This window comes from Apus apus, chromosome 1, assembly GCF_020740795.1.
Source record: "Apus apus isolate bApuApu2 chromosome 1, bApuApu2.pri.cur, whole genome shotgun sequence".
Classification (NCBI taxonomy): domain Eukaryota; kingdom Metazoa; phylum Chordata; class Aves; order Apodiformes; family Apodidae; genus Apus; species Apus apus.
In genome coordinates, this window is record NC_067282.1 from 58,607,425 (window position 1) to 58,634,717 (window position 27,293).

Sequence of the window (27,293 nt, forward strand, 5' to 3'; positions counted from 1 at the left end):
GATCAGCCATAATATGTCAGCCCCACACCTAAGGACAACCCTCAGAGGGGTGGAAAGAGTTAGGACAAAGGAAATGGAGTTAAACAGAGAGAGAACTGGATTCAGCTTTGCCTCCTGTGAAAGAAACCAGATTATGTCAAGGAAAGAGTATGTATATATGTTACCCACAAAATGAAGGGAAACCCTGAAAAGAGAGAGAAATCCATCAAAACCAGCACAGCCTTGCCAGTGCAGCCTCATGCTGCCTCCCCATCCCTGTCCCATAGGGAGGGAGTAGGGGTAGCCAAAGGTACCAGAATTGCAGTGGGGTCCCTCCTACCATCCCCATCTGTTCACAGTCTTGTCTCTCAGCCCCTGGCCTGCCTCTGGCCCCTGAAATCCAGAGGGGAGCACTTCTCAGGAACAGCTGGTGGCTGAGCCCTTGTGGCACATTGGGCTGACAAAGCTGGGCAAGCCCAGAGCCAGCTCCGGGCACTTTGCCGTCAGCTATTCTGCTTTGCATGGATGTGCCATCAGTCAGAGGGGGGAGAGGAGAAAGGGTTTTCCCTTCTCTATGAAGAAATGCCTGTGCATTGTACATAGCTTGGGAACTCCCACAGGATCTGGCCTTCTCTTGATGTCTTGAAGAAATGTAGCTAGAAGGCTATGACATGAAACCCTGAAACTTCATAGGAAATGACAGTTGATGGCTAGAGAGCCTAAGGCAGTAAAAATAATGCCCATGGGGAGGCTCTGCTGGGGGGAATCCTGCTACGTATAGTTTCATATCAAAAGCCAATTTATTTCTTGTGGGAGGAGATAAGAGAAAAAATAATCTCATGTTAGAGCTCTTGCTAGCGTCACCTAATGCACCGGAGAACGGCATTGCAGTGATGACAGTGGTATATGAACACTCATGAACTAGAGTAGAATAGAAAGTAGAGGCAATACAAACATTTGTTGAGCTTTATCAGCTGGTATTTATGTGAAAAGAAACAGTACAAATGAAATTTGTTAATGCCTTTCCATAAACTTTTTATGGCTACACATGGAACACCAGCAAAACAATACAAAACAAACAAACACAAAAAACCTCCAAAAAACACTGACTGAAACCTTCTACATTTATCACTGGACTCATGAATTTAGTGATGAATTAAATTAATTTGACAAAATAATTCGGTTTCTGTGTGTTAGCTTTTTATACTTACATGTGAAAGCCACTAGTTAATAAGAAGCTGACAAGCTTTTTCTATATTTGTATCAGGTGATGAAACTAATCTGAACTTGAGGAGCAGGGAAGATCCGAGTGCATCAGATATTGCATCAGAAGCCCAGGATAAAAATGCAAATAACCATGGAACTCAGTCATCTAATCCACTGTCCAGTTCTGTGACTGCTGAAAATGGAAATTCAGTATCAAATGGTAAGCAGTTTTTAATCCCAAAGCTCTTATAACATAAAGTTGCTGAAGTGTTTCCTTGAATGAGCTTTTTAAGATAAAGTCAAGCTGAAGTCTGAGTTGTGAAATATCTGTGTTTCTGGAACTGGCTTAACTTTGTGTGTGTAAACTGATAAGACCCTCTCGTATAAAAGCTGAATGTGAAGAAAATAAAACAGTCTCTGTTGAGACAGAAAGAATGAAATCATTCAAGGTCCTAAAAGCATAAATCCTAAGGATATAACACCCATATAACACAGAATCACATAATGCAAATACACAAGTATGAGCAAACACCAGACAAATGGAAAGTATTTATTTTTATGGAATGTGACAAAGCAGATGCCTAAATACTTGCATGGTAATTTGTACAATTATCTTCATGCTAAAAACTTCAACCTAAATATGGTTTATTTAAGCAGAACACTTGTATAGCCTTTCCTGTTAGGGGCAGAACTGCACATAAGGCAGTTGATAGTTTGAGAGCTATATTGGAAAAATCAAAGAGGGAAAAATCTTAGTTCAACTGAAATATGGCATTTGTTCTCTAAATATGCTATAATTCTTTTTATATTATCATGCTTTATTGTCAAAGTGAAACATTTCAAAACCAAGTAATTCCTTTCTTTTCAAGAATACCTATCCTACAAATTCTGCAGTGCTTGGCCAATATAATTCTTCTTGCTCTCTCTGATAATCAAAGCAGAAAACTCACCCAGTCTGAGAAGCTATATGAGCATACAGGTGCATTCATTCTTGTATGGAACCAGGAACATACTCTGACAGAAGAAAAAAGCTTCTTTATCCATTCCAACCGTGTCCCCTTTTGTATCCATATAATATTCTGGGGAGGAGTGAAGCATATTTTCAGTATGTATAACAGACTGTTAAATTTACACAAAAACTGTGGGTAGACCAAGTCTTTGATTCCTTTCTATGTAGGACGTTAACCATGTGTTCTGGCATCCTAACCGGCCCTGTGGGAGATCAGCTTTTATAAGAGCAACCATTTTATCCCCAGACCCCTTAACTGGGAATTTAATCACAAGAGCTATGTTTCTTTCAGCTTAGAAATGAAATGATGCTGAAGTTTATAATTTGTGATCATTACATTAGTAAACAATCTCAGTTACTGAAATAGTCGTTGCTTCAATAAAAGGCCAACTAACAGGTGAGGTGGGTGCTTGTAATTTCTTGTGTGAAGTTTTTTCAGTTTATTTGCAACAACTAGTAGCCAGGGCTGTATATATTGATAACGTACAGTATCTACTATGCATAAACCAATTCTTTTCAAACTATTTGTGAATGGAAAGTTTAATCGTAAAGGTGTTAAGTTGTGCAGTGGAATTTTCCAGTAAGATTTTTTTTTTTTCCTTTAAAAATACTTGGTACATCAAAATCAAACTTTATGTGGAAGGTTCCCAATTTTGATGCAGCTTTGATAAGGAATGGTTTTGACATTACGCCATTTCCAAGAGTAGAAAAAAACTCCCTTTACGTCTGGCAGTATCCCACTGGGGAAGGAATTAGCATTATTTGTGGTGTTTCAAGGTTCAAATCTGTGTTTTGCCTATCAGACTATTGCAGAAATGATGCAAGCTTTGATTTTACCCTGATGCAGAGCAAAATCAGGTAATAAATTTTGCAATACAGAATGCTAGTTTTCCAGCCACCCTTAATAATAAATGAAAGATTCTACAATATGGAAAGCTGTGGTGTATTTTGATTACATGAATTAAAAATCTGTTTGCAGGTTTACTTAGGAAAACAATCCTTTTAGGATTCAACCTTAACATCTTTGTGATTCTGAAATCTGTGTCTTCTTGGATATATCTACGCAATACTGATATTTGAGGATGTGCCATGAGATGATTCCATGTAAAATACTTTTTCACTCCTTTATTACTGTATACCAAAATACTGCAGCTTTGAGGAAAATTAAACCTGAAATGCTCTATTAAATAGTTAATACTGAGATTACAAAACTCTTGAATATAAAGTAATCAGCTTCCCATTGTTACACTGTGCAACTATATAATCTACTTTCCACTGATAGAAACAAAATCTAGATTCATATATTACTCATATGAGCTAGTACAAAAGTGATTTCTTAAATAAGGCTAGTCTTTTGCTGTCATAAATGAAGTGTCAGCACCACTCCTCTGAAGCATCATGAAACTTAAAGTCACCATGGTCAAAAGAATAATCATTTTGACCAAGATGTTAATCTTCCTTATAACCTGATGAATTCTTTAGAAAACCATTACTAAGCAGCTAAAAAACTGGCTGGCTCAGCTTCCAAACAGATTAATGCTGCATTGAAAGCTGAGTTTAATTTCTGGCACTGCTGTTAGTCCCGAATTTTAACAGAAGTAGCTTTTTCATTTTATATAATGTAATCCTTTTCTTTAGTTTATCTTTAATATTAGGAGTAACAGCTTTCTACAGCTCTGTGCTAACAAACTGTGACTTTTCTGCAGCAAACCTTCCACGCCTACCAGAGTTTTTAGTCTAAAAGAAAGAGCTTTTTTCCTATTTCTTGTCCAAACACAAAGAGTAATCAGAAAGCCTATAATAGCCTTTTGCGTTGCAATGCTGAAAGCTGTGATCCTGAATCACCCAAAGCAGCATATCCTCTGGTGGGAGACACTCAAACACTGCATGTAGCAGTTTACTGAAATGTGTTGTTATTTCCAACTAGTACCTAATAGGATATAGAGGAGTGCAAGTGAAGTGTTTGAATCTGACTATTGTAATAAGTGACTGAGGTGACCTAGCCTTTGGTTAGTGAAAGGGACACATTCTCCAGGTATCTGACAATTCCGTGCCCCAGTAGAGTGAGGTACTTACCCAGTGTAATCCAAGTGAAAGAGTAGATATTGTGTAGATGAGAGAGTTATGTTGGATGCAGGAGCATAGTGCTGCATCTTCCCTAATGGTCACCCAGGCATGCACCTTGCACTGTGCAGCTCATCCGGTTCTGTTGGCATGCTGCTGTTTCTGGAAGGAAGGCTCTCTGGTTATTCCTCTTCAGCTGCAACTGAGATCCACTGCTTGACTGTGGAGATCCACTGTATAGGTTGTGCTGATCAGCATAAGAGTAGTTGTCGAGAGCCTGCCTGTTTCACCAAGATCCCTATGCCTTATCCAGGTAAGAAGATTAGTCTTGTCTAACTTTAGCTGTCAAGAAGGTCACCATTCTGTCACCTGTGTGCTACAGTCTGCTATATAGTCCCTTGAAATTTACCACCAAATCTAAGCACATCAGGCAACAAGTCACAGCATGAAGAGGTATCACAGCAGATAATCTGACAGAAAAGGAGCATGTCATCATGGCACGGGCTCTGTTGAGCACAGAGCCTTAAATCTCGCCTCTCCTGGTGATGCCTCTTTCACACTATAGCAGCAAATGTATCAAGTGGAGCTGGTCACTAGATCCAGCCAGTGTGTAAGTGTAGAAGCATGGAAAAGGGTAGAAGGTTTGGGGAATTATGTGTGTGTCCACAGTTGCAAAGATGCAGAGACTCTCTGGTGTTGCTGTTGGTTTGCCAGTATTGATGTTGGAAGGCAGGAGGTGCAGGATCTCCAGTTCGGGGCTCACAGAGCTTATGAAACTGGAAATTTTCTGGAACCACAGAGCTACCTCTTGATGTCCAGTAATCTAGATCTCAGTATTTGAGATGCAAACTATCTATCTGAAGGATTTTAAAAGGAGTACCTGAGAACAGAACAGAAATAAGAAACAGGAATGTAGGAAGAAGATCAGGGATTGGGTGTGGGATCTTCCTTTAAGAGAATACAGAAACTGCATAACAGGGAGTGAGAAAAGGATTGGGTTTCTCATTTGAATCCATATATTGCTTGAGACAAGACCATATTCTTGATTATGTGAAAAGAAATGGAATGCATTTCTTTCATTTGATTTCTCCAGTTAGAGATTACTGGTTCAATAATTTTCCTTGCTATCATTTTCACCACCACATGTAATTTCAGTAATAATGTCAGCAAGCACTATTTTACCAAAAAATTGACAAATGAGGCATGCTTTTGGTAACTTGAGAATATTTGCAAGAATGTCCTGTCCAAATGGTGTAATTTTGTGCTCCAGCCTGAAACACCAATTAACTTCTGTTCTTGTAGTTCTGCCCCCACTAAACTGATGCTTCCAACCTTGTTCTGAATTAAGCAAGGTCTTATTCCGTGCACAGCTGTGGTATCCTAATATTTACTTAGGTGCATGTAAAGGAAAACTCTCAGAATGTAATCAGCTACTCCATATATCTTTCCAAACTCCACCAAGCCTCTGTTTGCCATGTCAGTGACAACATGCTGTTGCTGTATATGGAAACTTTACTTATTTGGTAAGATCTCTTATCATAGAATCCCAGAATCACCAAGGTAGGAAAAGACCTTCAAGATCATCAAGTCCAACCATCCACCCTACAACCCCTAACCCTTAAACCATCTCCTGAAACACGTCTACCCGTTTTCTTAACGCCTCCAGGGATGGTGCCTGTACCACCTCCCTGGGCAGCCTGTTCCAATGCCTCACCAGTCTTTCTGTGAATAAACTTTTCCTAACATCCAATCTGAACCTCCCCTGGCATAACTTGACCCCATTTCCTCTTGTCCAATCACTAGTCATTAGGGAGAAGAGGCCAACAAGTGCTTTTCATAGAAATAACCAGAAAATCACTTATAACTTTATTCTTAGCTCAAGGCTGTCACAGAAGGTAGATCCTGACGTTTATTAATATAGTGCAAAAGCATTATCTTTTTCAAAACATGCTGATGGCCTAGGAAAGCATTTTTATTCATTTGTGGTGGTTTAGAATAATGCAAATTGCTGGACACCAGGTCTACCATGGTGTCTGTGATTTCAGTTTGTGGTTGTCTTAATAACTCCTGTCATGAAGTGACTGTGTTTCTGCTTCTGCCTTTCTATCCCCTCATCTCACTTTCCAGATGACTGTAGTGCTGTGTGAATGGTCTTCCCACTCTGGCAGAAGTGATGGGGAAGCACCAGCTATGAGCCCCACTCTAGGATGACTGTACAGAAGTGTTTGTGGTTTTTTTTGACTACAGAGGGAGACTGCCTGGCTCTTTTACATTGGATGACTAGTTTTTACACAGCTAAATTTTGGGCAGATAATTCCCACATGGAGAGTACACAACAAGGACAAGAATTACAAAGAAAAACCTCTGTACTGAGGAAATGAAGTTGTAAAGCCTGGACCTACTGTCAGCTTTCTGTGTAACCTAAAGACCTTAATTAGAGAACAGACTGCAGGCCTGTTTTCCATTCCCTTTGCATTGCTTCTGCTCTGAAAAGAAGCCAGAGGGAAGCCAGGGATTTCCACAATGCAGGAGAAATCCCTGGCTGATGTATAGGTAATGTGTTATTTGTGGGCTCTTTGAGTACAGTTGCTCCTTCTGTAGACCAGCAAGCATACCTATGATGCTATTCATACTTGGCAAACAACAACTATTCCTTTTTAATAGGCATGAAAATAGTAAATACCCAGGCAAATGTGTTATTTTTTCATTCTTTTTTTAGGATAACATGTCACGGTCTTTTGGATCTCATGCTGAAATCAGCCAATGCACAAGCATCAGGTTATAAATTAGTATTGTTCTTCTCTAGGTCTACCAGAGGAAAATGAATATTCAAGACTGTCAGCCAGCACTACGGCAGGCTCGTCAATTCAAAGACATAGGGAGAGCCACACTAGTCAGGTAAGTATTTAATGGACAGTCTACTAGAGCCAGTAAAAGAGAAAGAAATCATAGTAGCTGCCTGTTGAAAGTTATCTTGATTTAAATTCTTGGTTTTGGCATTGGAAAATGCTGACTTTATGGGTTTGTCTTGAGCTAAGGACACTAATTAATTTATTCTTAATTCTCTTTTGCTAGGAGGATAGTCATGCTGAATAGTTCTCATAGTAGACCTCAAACTTTATGAAACTTACTGTTGCTGGTTGTGAGGATGGTATTTTCAGGCAGAAAATATGTTCTCTCTCTCAAGATATTCATTCGTATCACAAAGAATTGCATGATAATGAACCTCATAGGAATAAATACATAATTATATCATCCTTTTATATATAAAAGCAGTGCAGACTTCAAAAGCAGTCTTCACTGCTTTTATACAAATATCAATAAGTACAAAATAAAATCAAAATACCTATCAATTAAAACAGCAATAGGTACTGAGGTATCATGAAGCTTAAACTTTGCTTCTTTTAGAATTTGTTTAATGTCAATTTAAATAGCAACATAGATTGAAGTTTGGTGTGCATTAAAGAAAAATAGTGAGATTTTTCATGTTTTTTCTTAATTCTTCAGCATTTTATATATAATGTGAAATGCTTTACTTTCTAAGTAGCCAATTCAAACATGAAGGCATTCAAGCAATTTATTTATTTATTTTCACTTAAACGGCATTGGTGTGTTCTCCAGTTGTCTTCATGTCTGCTGTCCACTTTTTTAAAAGGGTAGTTCCAAGTAATTTTTTTATCTGAGATGACTGTAAGAATTTTACTGTAAATCCAAATATCATCCAAAGAGAAAATATGCTGGAGCTGAGAGAAATTTACTCAACACAAACTTCTCAATAACCAGTAGTTTAGTTTCCAAACTATTTTACCAGAAGGCAAAGGAAGTGCTTTATCAGATTTAAAGGCTACTCAGTGTCCCCAGGAGACACCTGACATTTAATTACAACAAAATACTGACCCTAACCAAGTGAATGAAGGTTTGGCCATCGACTCCAACAGGAGTGGGATTTGACCTTCAACATCATGTTAGTCTTAACGCACAAGTGAATAAATATGTGAGCAAACTAGTAGAAAAGTCTTCTGCTTTTTTGCTTTTCTGCCCCACTGTCCAAAGCTCAGGCATAACTACAGCGCCTCTTCTGAGTCGTAAAACTGTGCCAAGACAGCACCCAGAACCATGCTTATCTCTTCAGACACACGAGTGAGGCTGGGCTGGCCAGAGCTGCCCTGGCACACGTGGGCACATGCCTGTCTTGCAGACAGTAACAAATCTTTGCAATCACCATACCTCTCAGACTCTCAAAATGTACTTTGACCATACTGTGAAAAAATACAGGTCTGTTATCTCCAGATCAGTATACTGGGTGAGGATATGGGGTTATGCAGATGACCAGAGGTGATATTTTCAGTTGTCTCTGTTCTATTTTTTCATGATAAACCAAACACTTATTAGGCAGGCAAGAGGCCAAACAGCCCTCTCTAGTGAATGAAAAATCAAAGTACTCCAGTGTCACGTGCAGTGAGACACTTTTATCCTGAAATACCTTACACCTCTGTTGCTAAAATGCTTGCCTGTGATCAAGGAGGATCATGTATAAATTACTACATCAGTGCGGTATGTGGAGATTTAAATGAACTGGGTATAGGGGAGCCATTATCTTCTTATCTTTGCAAATGGAAACTGCATCCTTATGTGAAATTAGTCTGTAGTACTTCAATGCTTTATTTTAGAAGCAAGTCTTTAGCCATTTACAAACTTCTATTTTTGATTTTTCCAAAACTGCTTACCAAAAGCTGAACACGATTTCAATTCAGTACTTTAAAATGTCACTTTTCAGTAAATAGATGTTTTGCCAAAGTGTTTCACAAATCTTTAAAATAGATTCCACACCACATACTCAGAATTACATGCAGGGACAATCCTTAAATGCAAACTCAGGAAGAACTGTGGCAAGTTTATAGAAGGAACCTGCGGTTCTGTGATTTTCGATACAATTGCCTTAATGAAAAAAACATCTTCCAAAATGGTGTTGCCAGAAGAAAAAAAAAAAAAAAAGGAAAAATATTTATCTGACAAAAACTATTGTTATTGTTGTTGTTGTTGTTTTAATAATAGTGATAGTAGTAATAGTAGTAATAATTGCAATTATAATAAAATATTTTGAAAGGTCTGTGCTCACAGAGCTAAGAATTCTTGCTGTAAAAAGCATTCCTCATAATTTCCAAAGCATGGCATATATTTGAAAATTATTTGGTTTAATTACATTTGACATTTCTTAGCATGCTGCTGATGACTCTTAACAGCATACAACCCTATTGTGAAAGTCTTTGCCAGGCTTCACTGCAGTAACCTTATCACTTTAAAGCAATTCTTGCACAGATGTATGAAGTAGGACAGATTGTTTCACAGATCTGTGAAGGTACTGATTGACTAATTGCTTTATATAGAGAAACATAGACTGAGTCCTTGGATTTCTTGGCAGACACTCTGTCATCTCAGCTAAAGGAAACCGGATCATTAGCTTCCAGGGACTTCTAATATTTATGCTTTTCTTAATATCTCCCTGCTAGTTACTTCCTGAAGTGACAGGAGTTAGTTCCATTTTTGTCACAGGATCTCAAGACTCATATACATCCAACTAAAGTTTAGTCATTGCAGCGTGTGGTACCATCATGTTGTCACATGAGGTGATAATCACCTGCATCGCTGCTTGGTCCTTCCTGCACACTGCAAACCTACACACTTAAGAGAGCAAATTCTTCAGTATCTGTCGACATGCATCAAAAGGGTCAATCTTTTAATAAACATTTTTTAAAGCAATTACCATGTAAAAAATATCATGCAGATTCAAATTCAGCAAATTAACTGATTATCTCTAAAGCAAATTCTGCTGAAATGAAACAAAAGCTTCACTGTTGGTCAGAAATAGTACTTCTCTAGGGCAATGATTTCTTAAAGGTCAGGTTTTCTCAGAATGAGAAATGACAAAAATTGAAAACAATTGTTAAAATACTAAAAAATATTACTCATTTAAAAGTTATGGAATAAAATTGTACTTTCTTCTGCTAGAAAATGGGGAAGAGCATTAAAATATGTTTGTTTCCTCAGAAATAAAAGAGCTTACATCAAAAGAAATCAGTCTTGCGTTTTAAAAGAACAACTAAGTATGTGGGTTGTTTTTTTTTGTTTGTTTGTTTTTAATTAATACCTTTTCCTTCATATTGTTTTGTGTCCGTACAGTTGTTGATCTCCAAATTATTTTATCTGTAGATTGAAATCAAGTACCACAAAAAACATAAAGAACAAAACATCTGATATAACACTGTAACATCAACTTCATCCCCAGTGAAGACTGAATTATGAATTTGGGGGGCAAAGCTCTCAGAATCAGTTATCCAGAAGTTTCATGCACATTAGTTTGTACAGATAGCAGATGTTTCAGAAACTATTTGTTAGAAATGAGCCTCATCATATTCTTTTTACCATCCCAGGATGCCAGTGTCCATGTATTTTATGCTTTCCCTGTAAAACAAAACATTATAGTCAAGGGAATCTTCCAAACATAAAATAGAAATCTATAGTAATATGTTCCTGCAAGAGACAATATCCCAATCTGTCCTGGGAAGAAAACCTACTTGGCTCTTAGCGACTAGGCCCAAATGCATCAGCTGCAAATACTGCATCTAGCTGAACTTCTGCAGAAAGCCTTTTGGTAGCTATGCTGCATCTCTTGCTCCCTGAACAGCTGAAAACTAGGAAACTTCCTTTTCCAAACTTGATTTAAGATTACCAGTTCAAAAATACTGAAATGCTTGTTGTTGCCAGTTGCTTCAGTGATTTTTTTAAACAGTTTGGAACTTTGAAATGTGCCTGAATCTGTAGTCTTGAATTCTTATCCCATAATTTATTTCCAGAGGCTAAGACCCCACCAAAATGGAAGAGACACTTATTCTGGTTGGTTGTGCCATAAACTTGCTTAGATAAAAAACTTTGCTATGATTAAGAATAATTTCTATTCAGTCACACGCCAGTAAGCGATCCCAAAACACAATGGAGATTCCACAAATGTTGAAAAAGGGGCCTGAAAGCCAAAACCTCCTCAAAAATAAAAGAAGCTTTCTAAAATATTACCTCTGTGCTTCTTTTCTTTTACATGAAGCATTTCCCAATTCCTTAGCCAGTCCAATGTGCTCTCTTCTCCAGTCTGTATTTATTGCTTCCTCTGTTCTCAATAGCTCCTATGTATGAGTATGTTTAAAAGACAGAGCATAAAGACAGTTGAAATAGATGTTATTTGGAATGTCAGCAGCAGCAACAAAATTAAATAATCAACAAAAGCAAGACTGTATCTTAGGCACCTAACACAAAAGCAAAGGAGGCCTGTCATCTTCTTTTTCACAGCCCCAGAACTGGCTGTTTGTTTTTTTATTCTAGGAAAAATATTTTAAAGTTGTTATTAACATTCACTACAAAGTGGGATGTGGTGTGAGAATGAAGAAAAGTGGGCCAGCTAAAATACTCCTTGTTTCTAATGTGGGCAGCAAGAAGCAACATGGTCTGTCTCTAACAGGATGAGATGGACAACCTGGAGATAATGAACAGATGGGAAGTGAGGGGCAGATTACAGTCTAGAGTGATAATAAGCGTTTATGTGGGGCGGGAGTGGGGAGTAAAACAGCCACCAGATAAAGGATGATTCAGAAAACTAAGGTTGGAGGAAGGATAAAATTACTGAGACAGAAGGTAAATAATAAAATGAATAGGGGATTTACCATTAGGAAAGAAAGAAGGGCCAGAGAGAAGAAAAAAACAAACAAACAAACAAACAAACCAGCACAAACACAACAGAGAAGAGAGAAAAACAATGAAAAGAAAGTAAAAAAAAAAAAAAAAAAAAAGGGGTAAGGATCAAGACAGAGCACATGGTGTTGGGGAAAAAAAAGAGAGGGACCAAGGAGTAAAAAAGTAGAAAGTCTATGTGATGTTCCAAATACTATAGCTTCATACACTTATCAGTGTGATTGTTTATGTTCAATAAAATAAAAATAATTTTTAAAATCCTTCTACATTTATAGGGCTGCTTCTGTACAAGTTAGTTTGCTACCTCGATCTCTTGAAGATTCAGCCATCTGAGAAGAAAAATAGAAAAATTCCCATTAAAAGGTGCAAAGCCTTTTGGTGCATTTTAGTTTTCTAATGGCTAAATGTTGGCTTATTTTTAATCAGATGATGCCATATGCATGCAGGATCCTACGGAAAAACTCCTGAAACAACACAAAAATAAGCAAGCAGCTTGCCATCCTGGTAGGTTAAGTAGTCTCAGACATACAAGACACCCTGGTGTAAAATTTTGGTTATGCACTTCTGAAGCACATCTTATCATTCTTGTTCTCAAAGGGGGAAGATAAAAAAAAAAAAAAAAAGGTTATTTTTTCACATATTGTTATATTAAAATAAATCTGCAGTCTTATCTCTTCTATTTTGTTTAAACCTTATCATGCAGGTTGGCAGATTGCAGTAATATAGGAGCCAACAGCTGACAATGAAAAATTGGAAATGTCTTTTCATATGCGTGAAGAATGTATTTATTGTTTCATTATAGCTTAAGCCATAGTTCTTATTTCATGAAATTTCATTGCTTTCAGCAGTCTCTTCCTTCAGAAAGAGCTGCATATTCATTATAGTTTCAAGGACCTTCTTTGTTCCTGCTTGATTTAATATTTTGTTGCCAATCACTTCTTTTGTTAACTGTTCAAAAGTTAAAAAAAATGAATAATCAAGAATGTGTTGCTACCTCCCTCCTCCCCCCATTGTCACAGTTCTAAACACTGGGCTTTAACATTTGTTATTAATGTCTGCTGTGTTTGCCTATTAGCTGGAAGTAATCTTTGATCATCTTTGAAGCAAAACGTGGCAATCAAGCAAGTCTGGTGTAATAAAAAAAATCACAAACGCCTTTGTAAACACATAACATCCAAGAGAAGGTTTAGAATGTTATACACTTACCATTGATCTGAGTCAGTATATCTCTCTGAATAGCATTTTGTTTATTGTTTTGACAGTAATGTCAAAGAATTCTCTTTGTAATGTCACACACAGGCAAAAATCAGGTCTTGTAACACAGTGCAGCTTCCATATAGATTAAATGGTATGAGGTAACACATAGTATACATTCATCAGCAGGTACAATATCTTGTGTTCCTGTACCAAGGGCTTTTGGAGGGCTGATGTCCCTCTCCTCAGCAAGTGTGTCCTGGATCTGACTGCTGTGACCTCCTAAAGGGGAAGTGCACATTCTCTTCCTTGAACAAATAGATGCCACAATGAACTTCCAATAGATTTGAGGCCCCTTTTCTGTCTTGTCACTGCTTCCTCATTACATTTTCCCCTGCCAGAAAGCCGTGACTGTTGAGAAGATGGGAACAAAACCCAAGTACCTTTCCTAAGCTCAAGTGTTTGGTTAAAAGGGAGTTACTCCTCTTGGGCTGTCACAGTGGCCAACAGGTCACCTTAAAAGGTTGCTTCAGATCTGAGTTCAATGGGACTGTGGTCCCCTACCCAACTGACAGCACCTGTGGAGAATGACTTCACTTCTCACTTAGTCATAAATACCTGGTGTGAGAGAGAACAAATGGATCCCTCTGCCTTTAATTCTCTTATACATGTAGAGTAGCAGAGATTTAGATGGCTAATAGACCATAAATTAAGTGGTGTTTGCTTCTAATGCTGTTTGACCTTAAGTGTAGTGTTTTTATACAAGACTGATGCACAACATTAGCAAATATGAGTTGGTGATTTTTTTTTTTTTTTATTGCTTCGAAAGCATTGTGGCAAACAAAGTCTAACTGATCAAGTAAAATATCTCAATGAAATTAATCCCACAAAGTAGCAGTGATCAGTTAAGAAGCAACATGATTCAGTTTCTCAGATATTTGTTGTTAGATTATATACAAAGTGGTATCAGCATTGTTAGGTCAGCTGCTCTGAAGACCTCTAGAATAAATGATTTGTTTTCAGGACTCATTTTGAGAAAGGCACAATTGCTGCCCTGAACACAATCTTTTTCTCAAGCAATGGAGGCAAATTAGAAGGATGCTCTCAAGGTTTTAAAGAGTATTGTGTAGTCAATTTGTCTGGAAAGAGAAATACCTCCTAAAAGGAGAAAAAAAAAAAAAAAAGTATCTTTCAATATTTGTTGATATTTTAGTCACTCTGGAAAGGTGTCGTTTTGTAGTTGATAACCAGAAATAGAGAGTTGAAAGAAACTCAGCCAAAACAAATAATGATACATAAATAATTGAAACCCAAAAGATCAAAAAAAAGCAAATAAATACACTCCTGTTTTGAATACAGCATTCCCAGCTCAGGTAATCAGAGTGCCTGACATGTGTGCTGTAATATATTATTTAACATTACCTACCCAAGTCCAATACTTTCTGCCTGATTACACATTACAGCAAGACTCAGGATTTGTTTACTGCTTTTATTTTGCAAAGATGTAATATCTTTGGTTGCTGAAATACCTCCAAGCTGTATGAAAGATGATTAATCTAATTAATTGAGAAAATCAGACAACTTACACCAGAAATAAAATTACAGTCAGATTAAGAATTTAATAAAATACAGTCGGATCTTTTCATCTGAGGCACCAAAGGTGTGTGTAAGAGGCTTTTTGTGACAAAACCAAGAAGGTGCTGCTGCCTAGGGAAGAAGGTCCTTCTGAAGACAGGCTTCGGAAAAACCAATAATTTCATAAAGCCAAACCAAGACAAACAGTGGAATTACTTTTTTTAGGATGAAGCCATGTGATAGTAGAGGGCTGGACTGGGCAATGAGAGGTACCTGGGCCTTCCTGGTCTCTGACTCCAGAATATCCCACTTCCAGCATCGCCCTGTGACGGATGTTTGGAAGAAAATAAAATCTGTCCGTCAAAAAATGCAGATAGCTGAAAAATGCTTTTCAGAAGGGAAAAGCATTTCTTCCTGACTCCTGTGGTGTCCTGATTTTGTTCAGAAGCGTAGTCCCTTTTTAGTTTCATTTTAATGCAAAGTATGTTACTTTTAAGATTATCCCCCAGTTTTTAAATATCAGCAAAGTTATAAATTACTTTGGTGTGTCATCTATAAAAATCTGTTCTAAAGCTGGTTTATTCTTTTGATGTAATAAGAATTTTCAACTGAGAGAGAAAAATATTTTCTTGTTCAGAACTCAGCAAATGCAATATATATGCATATATATATATATATCAGTTATGGATCTAATATTTAACTCAGTTTAAGCTGGCATGCCACCTCCACAGCCTGTCTTCTTTGCCATTTTGGAGATTGTAAGGTTGCTCCAACACAAAGAAAAATCAGCAGCAGTTTAAGAGAACGATTAACTAAAATCGTTTTATTGTTGCATATTAGATCTCAAGTTATTACATCCAGTGTGTCTGCATTTGTAAAAAAAATGCATGTTCCAGCATTCATGAGACAGTCACATGAATCAGCTTGTATCCCAGTGGCACATTTGTATTTGAAGATTTTTAATTGGAATTTAGAAGCATGTAAACTCATTTATCATAGCTGCTCGCTACTCCCTGCTGGGGTCTTATGTGTCCAACACAGGTTTCCCAGTCAAACACAGATTTACATATTGATTTGATTTATGTTGAATGCTTGCCTAGGCTTCTTAACACACCCTTGGTTTACTGTGTGCTTTCCTCTTGTATCTTTAAATTAGTATTGTATAGGTAAATAACATGTAGGCTAATGGATTTTTTTTTTTCTTTATTCAATAATTGATGGAAAAGCAATCCTTTCCTGATTTATGGGGTTTTTTGTTTCATTTCTTATTTTTTGGTTTGGTTTGGTTGGGGTTTTCTTGTCACATAAAAACAAATACATCTTTTTGAACTTGAAGGGTCAGGATTTTGTGTTGGTCTTGTTAATAATCTCATATAGTAAGAATTATTTGCAGAATTACTGAGTGAAATTGTGTCTTTAGTTGTGAAATGAGAGGTGAGAATGTCCTGGTCACGTCTGTCTTTAAAACTGATAATCTGCAGGAGATCCACTGGGGTTTGTGAACTGCTGTTGAGGGTTCTCACAAAGATAACTGTGAGTTACCTCTTGTTTTCAGGCTGAAATTTATTCTGCTTACAGTTTTAGGCAGCCTTCAAACTGGAAAAGATTAAAAACATCTTGTTTGTCAAGGCAGCTCCACTTCTAAGATAATATGGTATCTTATCATCAACATTTTACATTTGTTGCATAACTTACTTTAGATACTGATCTAATTTTAGAAAGGTAAAATCTTTGCTGTTCTAGACTCAGTCTCTCCTTGGATTCTATTATGGTACCTCAACTTTACTAATAGTTTAAAATACTAATGGAAGAGAAATATTATAATGCTGTAATAATTAATTGTGAGCATCTACCGATAGGTGCTTTAAGGCACCAACATTAACAAATCTATTAAAATAATTGGGAGTATTTCGCAAAATGGAAGATATGGACTCGTAACCTCACACAAATGTCTCAGGAGTGTGGATTTATATGCTATACGTGTCCTTACACAGTGTTGTGATTTGAAAATCTGTTTTCTGTTGTGCTTGCATGTTTTTATTCTGGAACTTTACTAAACCTTACAGAAGCAACTGTAAACAGAACTGTAATAAAGCATGCAGAGCCACAATATATGCAAAGAAAATTATTTTTATGTTTTTACATGCAAGAATGTATTTAAATACTTATTTTCATTCTCTGGAAATTGTAGAAGAAGAAGAAGAAGAAGAAAAATCAATGCAATCACAAATGACCAAAAAAATTAGTAGACTGCATATTTTTTTTAAAAGGAAACCCTACATTTGGTCAGGGAGAGAGCAAAATGACATGAAATACTCCAAAGAACTTACTGATGTAAATTAATAACTCTCAGACAGAGTTTAAAAAGTCTTTTAGCCACAGTTTGAGGATTAAGACTGTTGCATATGACACATAAATAGAGGGTATAAACTCTTTGTTACTTCTGAATGTTACAAAATATGCTTTGTAAAGTTGTAACATTTGCTCTTTTAATACAGAATTAATTTCCTGAGATTCTAGAGCCAAATATGTAAATAACTCAAAGTTAATTTTAAATGGGCCTGTTAATATTTTTATCTGGCATACCTTTTCTGACAAATTATTAAAAAATGTGAAACCTTCAACTTTGTATAATTAAAAATTTACTGAATTGTTTAACTAGTCTGAGAAATAAGACTGTAATTAAAATAATTTATTGACTACTCTTATAGCAACTCATCTTGATTCTAAGATAAAGTTGAAATCCAGTATGTCTACTGCAGGCTGTAAAATGAAATCCAGGCAAGATTTAAAAGACTAAATCCAAAAGGCAACTTAGGGACTCATTCTCCAAAGATGCAAAATTTAAATATGTATAACTAAGTAGGCAAAATCATGCTCTGAGATTTTAATGGTTGCCAGCATATAACCAAAGTGTTCTCTTTCCAAGTCACTTTCTCTTGTGTGCCTAAACCACAAGGGACTCACTCTGAAGCATTTACTTCAGCATACTGATCACACATGGACAGCACACCTCAGAGTCCTCCTCTTGGAGTCCCAGTGTCTTCTCAGCAGGTGGGAACTCAGCTTCTTCCTTAACCTCCGAGAAGTCAGATCAACATCTTCCAATTCCCCAATATGCTCTAACCACTATATAGTGGTGAAAGTTCCTCCATGCATGTCCTGATGGGACCAAGCCATTGGTGCTCTGTCAACAACCAATTACATACTGCCAGGAGGAGAGCACTTGCTTCTGTAGTCTGATAGTTCAGGCTGTGAGGTGGAAGGAATTAATCCTGGGGTCTCTTTCCTAGGCTGCTCATTACAAATTGATTTTGTACATCTTGCCATACTTTGCCGTGGGGAATAGGGAACTTGGTTAACTGCTAAAGTCTCTGGATACCAAACACAGAGATGGTGTTTCTAGCAGAAGGCAGGGCTGTTAAATGATAGGTGTTCAAATGCTAGCAGGTTTTGTGGGTCTAGCCCAAATGCTATGCTACCCATGTTAGATTGACCTCTGACACTGAGTAGGAAAACCCTGGTCTACAGTTGGTACAATCCCTATCTCTTACTGGTTGTTTAGTGTTCATTGAATATATAATTAGTCTTGCAGTAATCACGACACATCTCATTCACCCAAAATAGCTGTTCAGGACACCTGTTACAGTACCTGAAGGGGGCTTACAGGAAAGTTGGAGAAGGACTTTTTACAAGGGCGTGTAGAAATAGCACAAGGGGTAAAGGTGTTAAGCTCAAAGGAGGTAGATTCAGCTTAGATATTAGGAAGAAATTCTTCACTGTGGGGGTGGTGAGACACTGACACAGGCTGCCCTAGGAAGTTGTGGTTGCCTCCTCCCTGGAAGTGTTCAAGGCCAGGTTGGATGGGGCTCTAAGCAACGTGGTCTAGTGGGAAGTGTCTCTGCCCATGCAGGGGGGTGGTTGGAGTTAGGTGGTCTTTAAAGTCCCTTCCAACCCAAACCATGCTATGATTCTATGACTCTATAGCGTAAAATAATAATAAACAAACTCAGTTTGCTGTTTCACACTGTGCTTCATGTACAATTATTCAAATATTTTCTATAAAGTATATGCATACTAAATCTTTAATCATGAATGGAAAAGAGAAAAGGTATCATCTTGTTCAAATAGATCTAATTAGATTAATTTATTCATTTAAAGCTCTGACATTTCTTGTGCATTTTTCTTCATTTCATTTCCACTGGATTTCCACTGAGCATCCTCCAGCCATGTTGAAATATACACTTTTTTCCAGCTTACTTACCAGATCAGTCCCATTATGAAAAAAGATTTGAGATATATTTCCATATTTGTTTTAAAAATGCAATAAAAGATGTACTAATTTGCGGACAGGACCAACATTTGTCCACTGTACACTGGAAAATGAGCTGTGTAGTGAAACTGCTGACCCAACATTAATTTACAGCTTGCATAAGCAGGGTTGGGATAATAAAGCTTCTCCAATGCCTATAAGCTATAAATAGGATGCATTTGTCAATTGACTCACCCAGGCAAATTGTACTGGCTTTTCACCCTGCACCTGTGTGCTTTTGTACCTATTAGAATAGCAGTGGAGCTGTTTCTATTCAAATACTTTGCCCATAGTTCATTAAAGACTTATTATCAAACTTTTTTCACTTGAGCACACCCAATAATAGAGTTTCAAAGTGTCTGTTTTCTTATAATTATCTACCAGTGCTCAGGTATACCTTTGTTTGTCTCTAAAACTCTTTCATATGAAAGGCTTGCAATGACAGTCTAACCCAGCTTCTGTTTTGTATGTTTCAACACCTCTCCGAGAAGCACCCCTAATACAGTTTCATTAAATGCTTAACATTTAGGTGCAAATAAGGTGTATAAATTGGAAATACTGGATTCCAATCTACCTGTGTTCTAACCTGACTTATGCCCATAATTTAAGCCTATAAAAATCTATACAAATTGAACACAGTAGGCCATAGTGCCTCCAAAATGATACAGCTGTTCTATAGGATAAAACTACCTGACCTGTCTTTCTTAATAAACTGTTTCCAATTAAAAATTTTGCATTTGCCTTCTAATCTTTCCTACTCACACTGAGTGAAAAAAAAAAATAATTATATATATATATATACACACACACACATAAATGTTTTGGTACATGAGAAGTCTATAATAGCCCTCTAACAATATCTGTGGAACATTTAATTTTCCTTTGAGCTGCTGAGATGCCCTGGTGCATTTTGTGTAAAAAAGGGGGTTTTGATATCATAGTGGTATGCAACTGGGATGGCACCAAAATACATTCTAATGAAGTTTTTCAAACACTTTCAATTCTTCCTTTTTTTTTCTTAAAAATGCAGATTTTACAACTGTACTGGAAATTATAATGCCTTTTATTAGGACATTATATATGCTAATGCACTTTCATTTGAAATATCAACCAACCAGAAATTAAGCAGGCTCCCAATAGAACTTCAGGTGTTTCCATGGAAGGTCTGCTTCCTTCTCTGGCAGCACATGTGAGAGGTCTGACTTGCCCAGCACACATTTGAAACAGCTGTAGTACAAATGAGAGCAGCTTTCTCTCAGTGAAAGTGTAGAACTTGAGTTTCTTTTAACTGTAAATATCAGAATAGGAGCACTCACAACCACTCACCATTTAACATGGCTAAGCCAGGACACACTGTAGCAGTCTCAGGATTTCTGTTCATCATCCTACTAGAATGTGTGGATAAGCTGAAAATCCTCCTTTGCAAATAATAGATGTAAAACAGAAGGTGGTTCCCTCCTGGCACAGGGCTTGGCAGTATAAAACACCTCTCATGAGTTCAAGAGGAGGTTATTTTGCTGAAAGTCATCATTTTTGGTACATCGTTACACATGTCACTGAGCTTTTTACAGGGGACGTAAAAGAACAGGCCCTGAATCTGCCCTGCCCACAGGTTTACATCCATGACAAAAGCAGCAGAGGGTCCTGTGGGAAGTATTATTCAACACGGATACTGCACTTTTACACTGCGAAAAGAATTAACTTTATGCACCTTATTTTAATTATTATTTCCTTCTCACTTACAGGTTATTCATCAGCTTAGACTTTCAGAGAATGAGAGTGTGGCTCTGCAAGAGCTTCTAGATTGGAGGAGAAAGCTGTGTGAAGAGAGAGAAGACTGGCAGCAAATCTTGCACAACACTGAGCAAAGAATCACAGCCCCACCTCCACCCCCTTGTAAAAAGCCAACACTGCTGAAGAAGGTTGAAGATACCTCCTGCAACAGACTCTCTTCAGGCATATGGGATACCACCATGTGATTCAGACGTGTGTTTGCAGACTGTTAGGAATGAAAGCATCTAATGACTTCAATCTGCACAATCAGCAAGTTTTCTTCCCTTCACAGAGCGTGCAGGGATTTTTTATAAGCACTCATTCAAGAGCACAGGATGGAGGAGCTACTTAGATCTGTTGTGTGTGTGTGCATGTGTGTGTTTGTTCTTTTCATGTATATATACACACATACACATATATATGTGCATCTGTGAATATATATATGTATGTATGTATATATATACATGGAGACAAACAGCACTATGAATACTTAGTTTAAAAGTACAAGACGGTCACTTAGAGTTCTCCTGTGGACAATGAAGAAACTATGTTAAGCAAATAATGATGGGGAGAAGTGACTGACAGGCATTTTAGAGCGATCAGAAAGTCTGTGTGCACACTGTACAGCTGTTTTATATAATACATATATATGATGTTTCTTGTTCCCTAATGAATGGTTTTATTATATTACATGTATACATATATATATTTCTTTGTAGATGTCTGTGTTCCATTGGCATTGCAAACCTGAAGATTATTTACATGTTTATTACTGGTGTTTTATAACTTTATGCAACTGGTGCTGTTGTTCTTTCTTCAAAATACAGGTAATAAATTCAGTACTTGCATTTTTCTTTCATACTTTCTTTAACAACATACCAAACAGTTTCAACACTGTGTTTTTCTTTTTCAGAACTGGCAATATCCTTTTTAAAATCCAATCCTGAAATTCTTGCAAGGCTCCTGTATGCAGGTGTGATTTGATGGTGTTCACAGTCATGAATCAGACAGCAGGACTTCTTTCTGTGGACCTGTGTTTCTGAGTGTGTGAACTGTGAATTATGTAGTTACATCTCAAATCTTACTCCATTCTGAGTTATGTAAAATAATGAGGGAGTCATGTAGTGTATATGTATGGTTTGAAATTCATAACTGATTATGCATAAGGTCAGGTGTCAGTGGAAAGATACATAATGGTAATGAGGTATGAAAAGAGGGCTGTGATTTACTGCTACAAGCCGGAAGGCTTTTTTGAGATGGGTATATCAAAGGATTATATCCTTATGCTAGTACAGTGATGCATTTATACTTCAAATTTCATGTAATGAAATGGTTTCAGAAATTGGAGCATTCTTGTTGGTGAACATGACTTCTGAGCAGTAATATTAATTTATGAAAAGCATGCTGCTAGAAACTTGTTAGCTACTGCTCAGAAGTCTTTGAAATATTGCTTTGCCATTAAAAGGTGTAATTTAATATATATGTACAAGTATTTTGTCAGGGGCCACTTATTTTAAATTGGAGTATGTGGAACCAGCATGAAAGTCATCTTGGCTGTTTGCCCCATTCCTTTTGGGATCCAGGGAAAAGTGCTTGTAATTTTGCAAGTGGATACAAAACTAGTATTTGCAAATGTAAGCTAGGTTTTAAAAAGTGAGCTCACCCTTGCTTGGAAGTTGTTTGGAATGGAAAGCAACCAGCTTAGAGATGCAGGTTTTTCCATTGTGTTTGACAGAAGCTCTAAGCAGGCTGGATGCCAAAAAGTGATCCCCTGCTTCCTTTTTCAGAGGAACAGCAAACCTAAAATTGTTCCCATGAGTATCATCAAGCTGTAGGCAGAATTAAGCACCTCCTCCTGATGGAGATTAAAGTAGATATTTTGAGTGGACAAGGAAGGGAAGACAGCAGGTTAGCTCAGAATTTTATCTTTTTACTGCTGTTTAGCTTCACAGAAGTCGTCCATAAGATTGCCCATTTCTATTTCATGGAGAAGCAGAGACTCTAGACTCTGAATCTTACCTTCAGCTGATGTAAATGGCCATAGATCATGACCTTACCCAGGAGGGGCATATAATCACTGAGAGGTTATGCAGACAAGAGCTCTCACCCACTAAACAATTAAGTCAGAATGAGGCTTTGCCTGGAAGAACTGAGTTTTTCTGCCTTTTCGCTCAGATAACCAGACACACACAGAGATCCCTGTGTGAGAGCAAAATGAAACAGCTCCTGAACTGGATGCAAGAGGGCTAATTAACCTGACCTTGCAACTACATTGCTTCCAGGATGCAAGTTGTTATCCCTACATGGCCCAGCATTGCTATACATAGCCATAACAACCTCTACCCAGCTAGCTCAGCCATCCTGCACACCTCACTGCACTGAGACACGCAGACGTGCCCTCAGGCTCATGACTGCTCAGACGGGCCTGGCAAATAGCCCTCTCATAACCTCCATCATGTTGCTAGCTCTAGTTCCCACTAGCTGGCTTGGCCACTGGTAGCAAGCAATGCACAGCAGCCTGGAGGTTTAGGGCAAGCTGTGAAAAAAATGACTGAGAAACCAGTTTGGATCATGCCAAAATCTCTGCTGTGGCAGTGAGGTTGCTACCAGTCACCCAGTTAGCTCTTTGCAAGGTGACCTTGTGTGTCTCCAGACAACACTGTTATCATCCCTGCACTTGTGGGAGTAACCTGAGGGCAGAGAATACATTTGTCAAGCGGGGGTTAAAATTGAGTCTGAAATGGAAAATAGTATAAATGCACTTTATACTATTTGCAGTCCTTGCTTAAAGTTATCTTAGAGTAGTGATCAGCCTCAGCTGCTGGTCTAAGCAACCTTTTTCCCCAAATACGACACTATGAAGCAAGTGTGGAAAAAAGGTGTGTAGATTTTCTAGCAGTTCCATCAATACATTTACACAGGAGAAGCCAGTACAAACCTGATGCAGGCAATCTGATTCTCCAGACAAAGAGCGAAGCAGACTATTCTCCCCTGCGCAGAACGTCTTTGTTCTAATTTTGCAAACTTGGGTAAGACATTTATTTTCTGGGCCTCTTCCTTAAAGAATATATCCACAGTGCAATACAACAAACAAAGTAGCAGATTATATGAGACCTGTGTTTTTTCAATGTTTTTGTTCCTTCCAGGTTATGTAATGGCTAACTTTTTCTCGGGAAGATTTCTTTAGGATATTGCATTAAAATATAGTACTATAGGAATAAAGTATTTGTGTTAAAACATGTTTTAAATATTTCTCTAATGGCAGTAAGACACTCCAGAGTGTTACTTATGATGTCATAATTCACACCTAGTGTGTTCATTGGTCCCTTGGCCTTTGGCCTCATGCCTAACAATGCAGTTGGTAGGGAATTATTATACCATAATTCACACCCTACTGTGTCTTATTGCTTAAATAACCATACCCCCAGAGGTGTCTTAAAACTACCATTAAAGTTTATATTGTGTATCAAAATGTGTTTACAGGGCTGGGAAAATATACTATTGACATTTTGAAATGTTGCAAAGTAGTTTTAGCAGAACTGTACAGTCCTCGTAAATTAATCTCCCCAGTGGAGTATGCACCAGCCAATTACAGTATTTCTTGAGTATGTGAAGTTCTCTCTTGCACATTAAAAAAAAAGCTTAGACAAAAAAAAAAAAAATAGCCTTATGAATTTAATATTCTAAAGGGAAAGATTAAACTCTATGAGCATGCTAATGCCCTTAATATCCAATGAACAATCTAAAGTATATTTATATTTGCAATAAAGCAATTTCAGGAAGCTGGGGTTATCATCAGATAATCACTCCTCCACATTGTGCCTTATTGCTTACTTTTAAATATGTGAAACAAACAAAACTTCTAACAAATCAGCCTGTCCTTCAGTATAAGGTAAGAAAAATCTGACATATTTTCCACTTAATGTTAAAACCAAGGGAATTTAAAAAACATATTAAAACACAATGAAAGAAAAACAACAGCTGTTGGCATGAGAAATTTTTAAAGCTTGTAAACCTTACTTGTTGCTCCTGAAATAGCACTTAATATTTTTTAGTTGCTGTAGTTACATTCCTATTGCAGATTATAAGCAAACCTTTGCTTTTAAAACCTGATTTAGACATTCAGAGAAATACATGCACCAATATTTTACAAAAGATCTGTGTACAGCATGAAGTGATAAGCCTTTTAAGAATCTGTATTGTTTACCAAAAAAAAAAATAGTATGATTGTTGAATAACTGAATTACATTTCCCTTTTTGCCAGTGATCCTTTTTATTCCTTCTAAAAGGCTGACTTATTTTCATTAATAACTTTATTATATTGCAGAACCTTTGTGTGCGGAACAAAGAATGTCATTAACTTGCTAAGAAAGCGTAATAGACTGTAGCATAGTTCTGAAGTGATAGTAATAGCCATATTCATTGTAGGTTTTAATTCTGCTTTATAGTATTGAGATCCCTAGTAATCCCGTTATTCTTATCTCTATAAAGCCTGCTAATATCTGAAGTGCTCTGAGGAACCTAAAATAAGTTTTGCCATTCGCTTGTTAAATAATAAATGTAATTAAACTCTGTACAAGACACTTTTCCAGAATGGTATTAAACATTTCATGGTTTTGTGTTCTAAATATGTGGTTTTTAAAAAGGAAATATCGCCTGAGCGTAACTATTTGACAGTATCTGAACAAAAGAAGAAGGGCATATAAGGAAATGCTTTTCTTCAACTTTTGCTGTTCTCTGTATACTCAGGATTTTCACTTTGAGAAGAAATAAATAAATCACAGTGCTGGCTCATACTGTGGCTCTGAGAATTAGATCACTAGCAAAGATTATCTGTCCTTTCACCTGTAGTTTTGCCATCTGCCTGATCACATGAATGTTTGCTGAATCTGGCTGAATCATGGATTTTGCTGAGAAGTGTCACAGGTAAAAATTTAGTCAAATCATTATTTGGTTTTTAGAGTATTTTTTATTTTTACAGTAAACAAAAAAAAAAACAACACCTGAATTATCTAGAAGTATTGAAATCAACATTAAGTAGCTGATTTGTTTCATATATATATATATATATATATATATGATCCTCCCTTAGCCCTTTCTTATCTCCCTTCCTGTCAATTTAGATTAGTTTTCAAGCAGACTTCTATAATGAAAAAAAATGTGGTTAAATGAAATTTCAGAAAAACATTTTGGTTTAATTTTTTAATGAAATATTTTCAATTAAAAATACTAGATTAGAATATTTTAATATTTTCAATGTTTTTCACCTTTTATTTTCCAGCTGAAATTCTTTGTTAGGTGCAGTCTGAATTTATGCATAATGTCAGCTCTTCGCAGACACTCTTTTTCATAAGTCCACTCTTCTCTGAGAAGACCACTATAATGAATATTTGTTTTGAGATGCAGGAGAAGTGCTGAAGTCCTTAGAAGCATCAACAGGGAAAATTTGACAAGCTCAGGTATATTGCCATCATAGCAATGTTCTTGTGACAGCTATTAGTTAATGCTTGTGCCCCCACTGTTTTTATCTGGGCTTTAGACCCTTCTCAGTCTACATAGATCTATACTCACCTGTCTCCTGATAGTCATTAGGTGACAGAAAGGAAAGTGCTGAATCTGCACTCCCACAGAAAGGAGAGAAATGAGCTCCAGGCTCTTTCCAATTGCTGCTTATTATAAATTACTGAACATGGGAATTGGAATGTAACTTTCCCACTTCCACATGTGAACAAACCACTAGGCTAGAAAGCTACGGCAATAAAATATCCACAGATATAAACAGTTGTGGAGGTATAGCTCCTCTATCTCAAAGCACAGTGTAACTTGGCAGTCAGGAAAACATTCAAAAAAAGAGGGTGGCAGATTTGCATCCTTTCTAGAAGATAATTCCATGTGGATTTTTTGAACTAAAACCATCTCTAGCTTTTTTTTTAGTGCAGACCCTCCCTAAAAGAGTAGTCTCAACTGCACAAATCAAATAAGCAAGGGAATGTCTAGTGTTTAAGTGTGACAGGGCTAGGACAGAAGATCAGTCACAGAATCACAGAATAGTTCTGATTGGAAAAGGCCTTTAAGTTCATTGAATCCAACCATAACCTAACTCTTCCAAGACCAGTGATTAAGCTATTTCCTGAAGCACCACATCTACACGTCTTTTTAAACACTTCTGAGGATGGTGATTAAACCACCTACCTGGGCAGTCGGTTCCAGCCCATTTAATTACCCTTTCAGTGAAGAAGTTTCTTTTAATATCCAATCTAGCCCTCTCCTGGCACAACTCGAGCCATTTCCTCCTGTGTTGTTGCTTGTTACTAGTGGGAAGAGACCAGCACCCACCGCACTACAAACTCCTTTCAGGTAGCTGTAGAGAGCAATAACGTCTGCCTTCAGCTTCCTTTTCTGCAGGATAAACAACCCCACTTCCCTCAGATGCTCCTTCAT

General features: G+C 37.2%; 1 protein-coding gene across 6 annotated transcripts in view; it reads left to right on the plus strand.

Annotated features, from left to right (window-relative positions):
• The window catches only part of MYO16 (myosin XVI), a 365,593-nt gene extending 339,956 nt beyond the window's left edge, over positions 1-25,637 (plus strand). For 4 of the 6 annotated variants that reach the window (XM_051608256.1, XM_051608258.1, XM_051608253.1 and 1 more), the window contains exons 33-35: positions 1,247-1,405; positions 7,065-7,156; positions 20,825-25,637. In XM_051608256.1, coding sequence (XP_051464216.1) covers positions 1,247-1,405; positions 7,065-7,156; positions 20,825-21,058 — 485 coding nt within the window. In that variant the 3' untranslated portion in view covers positions 21,059-25,637. The remainder of the gene's footprint in view (positions 1-1,246; positions 1,406-7,064; positions 7,157-20,824) is intronic. The other 2 variants (XR_007888391.1, XM_051608257.1) reach the window with 2 other exon arrangements.
• Positions 25,638-27,293: the final 1,656 nt, after the last annotated feature.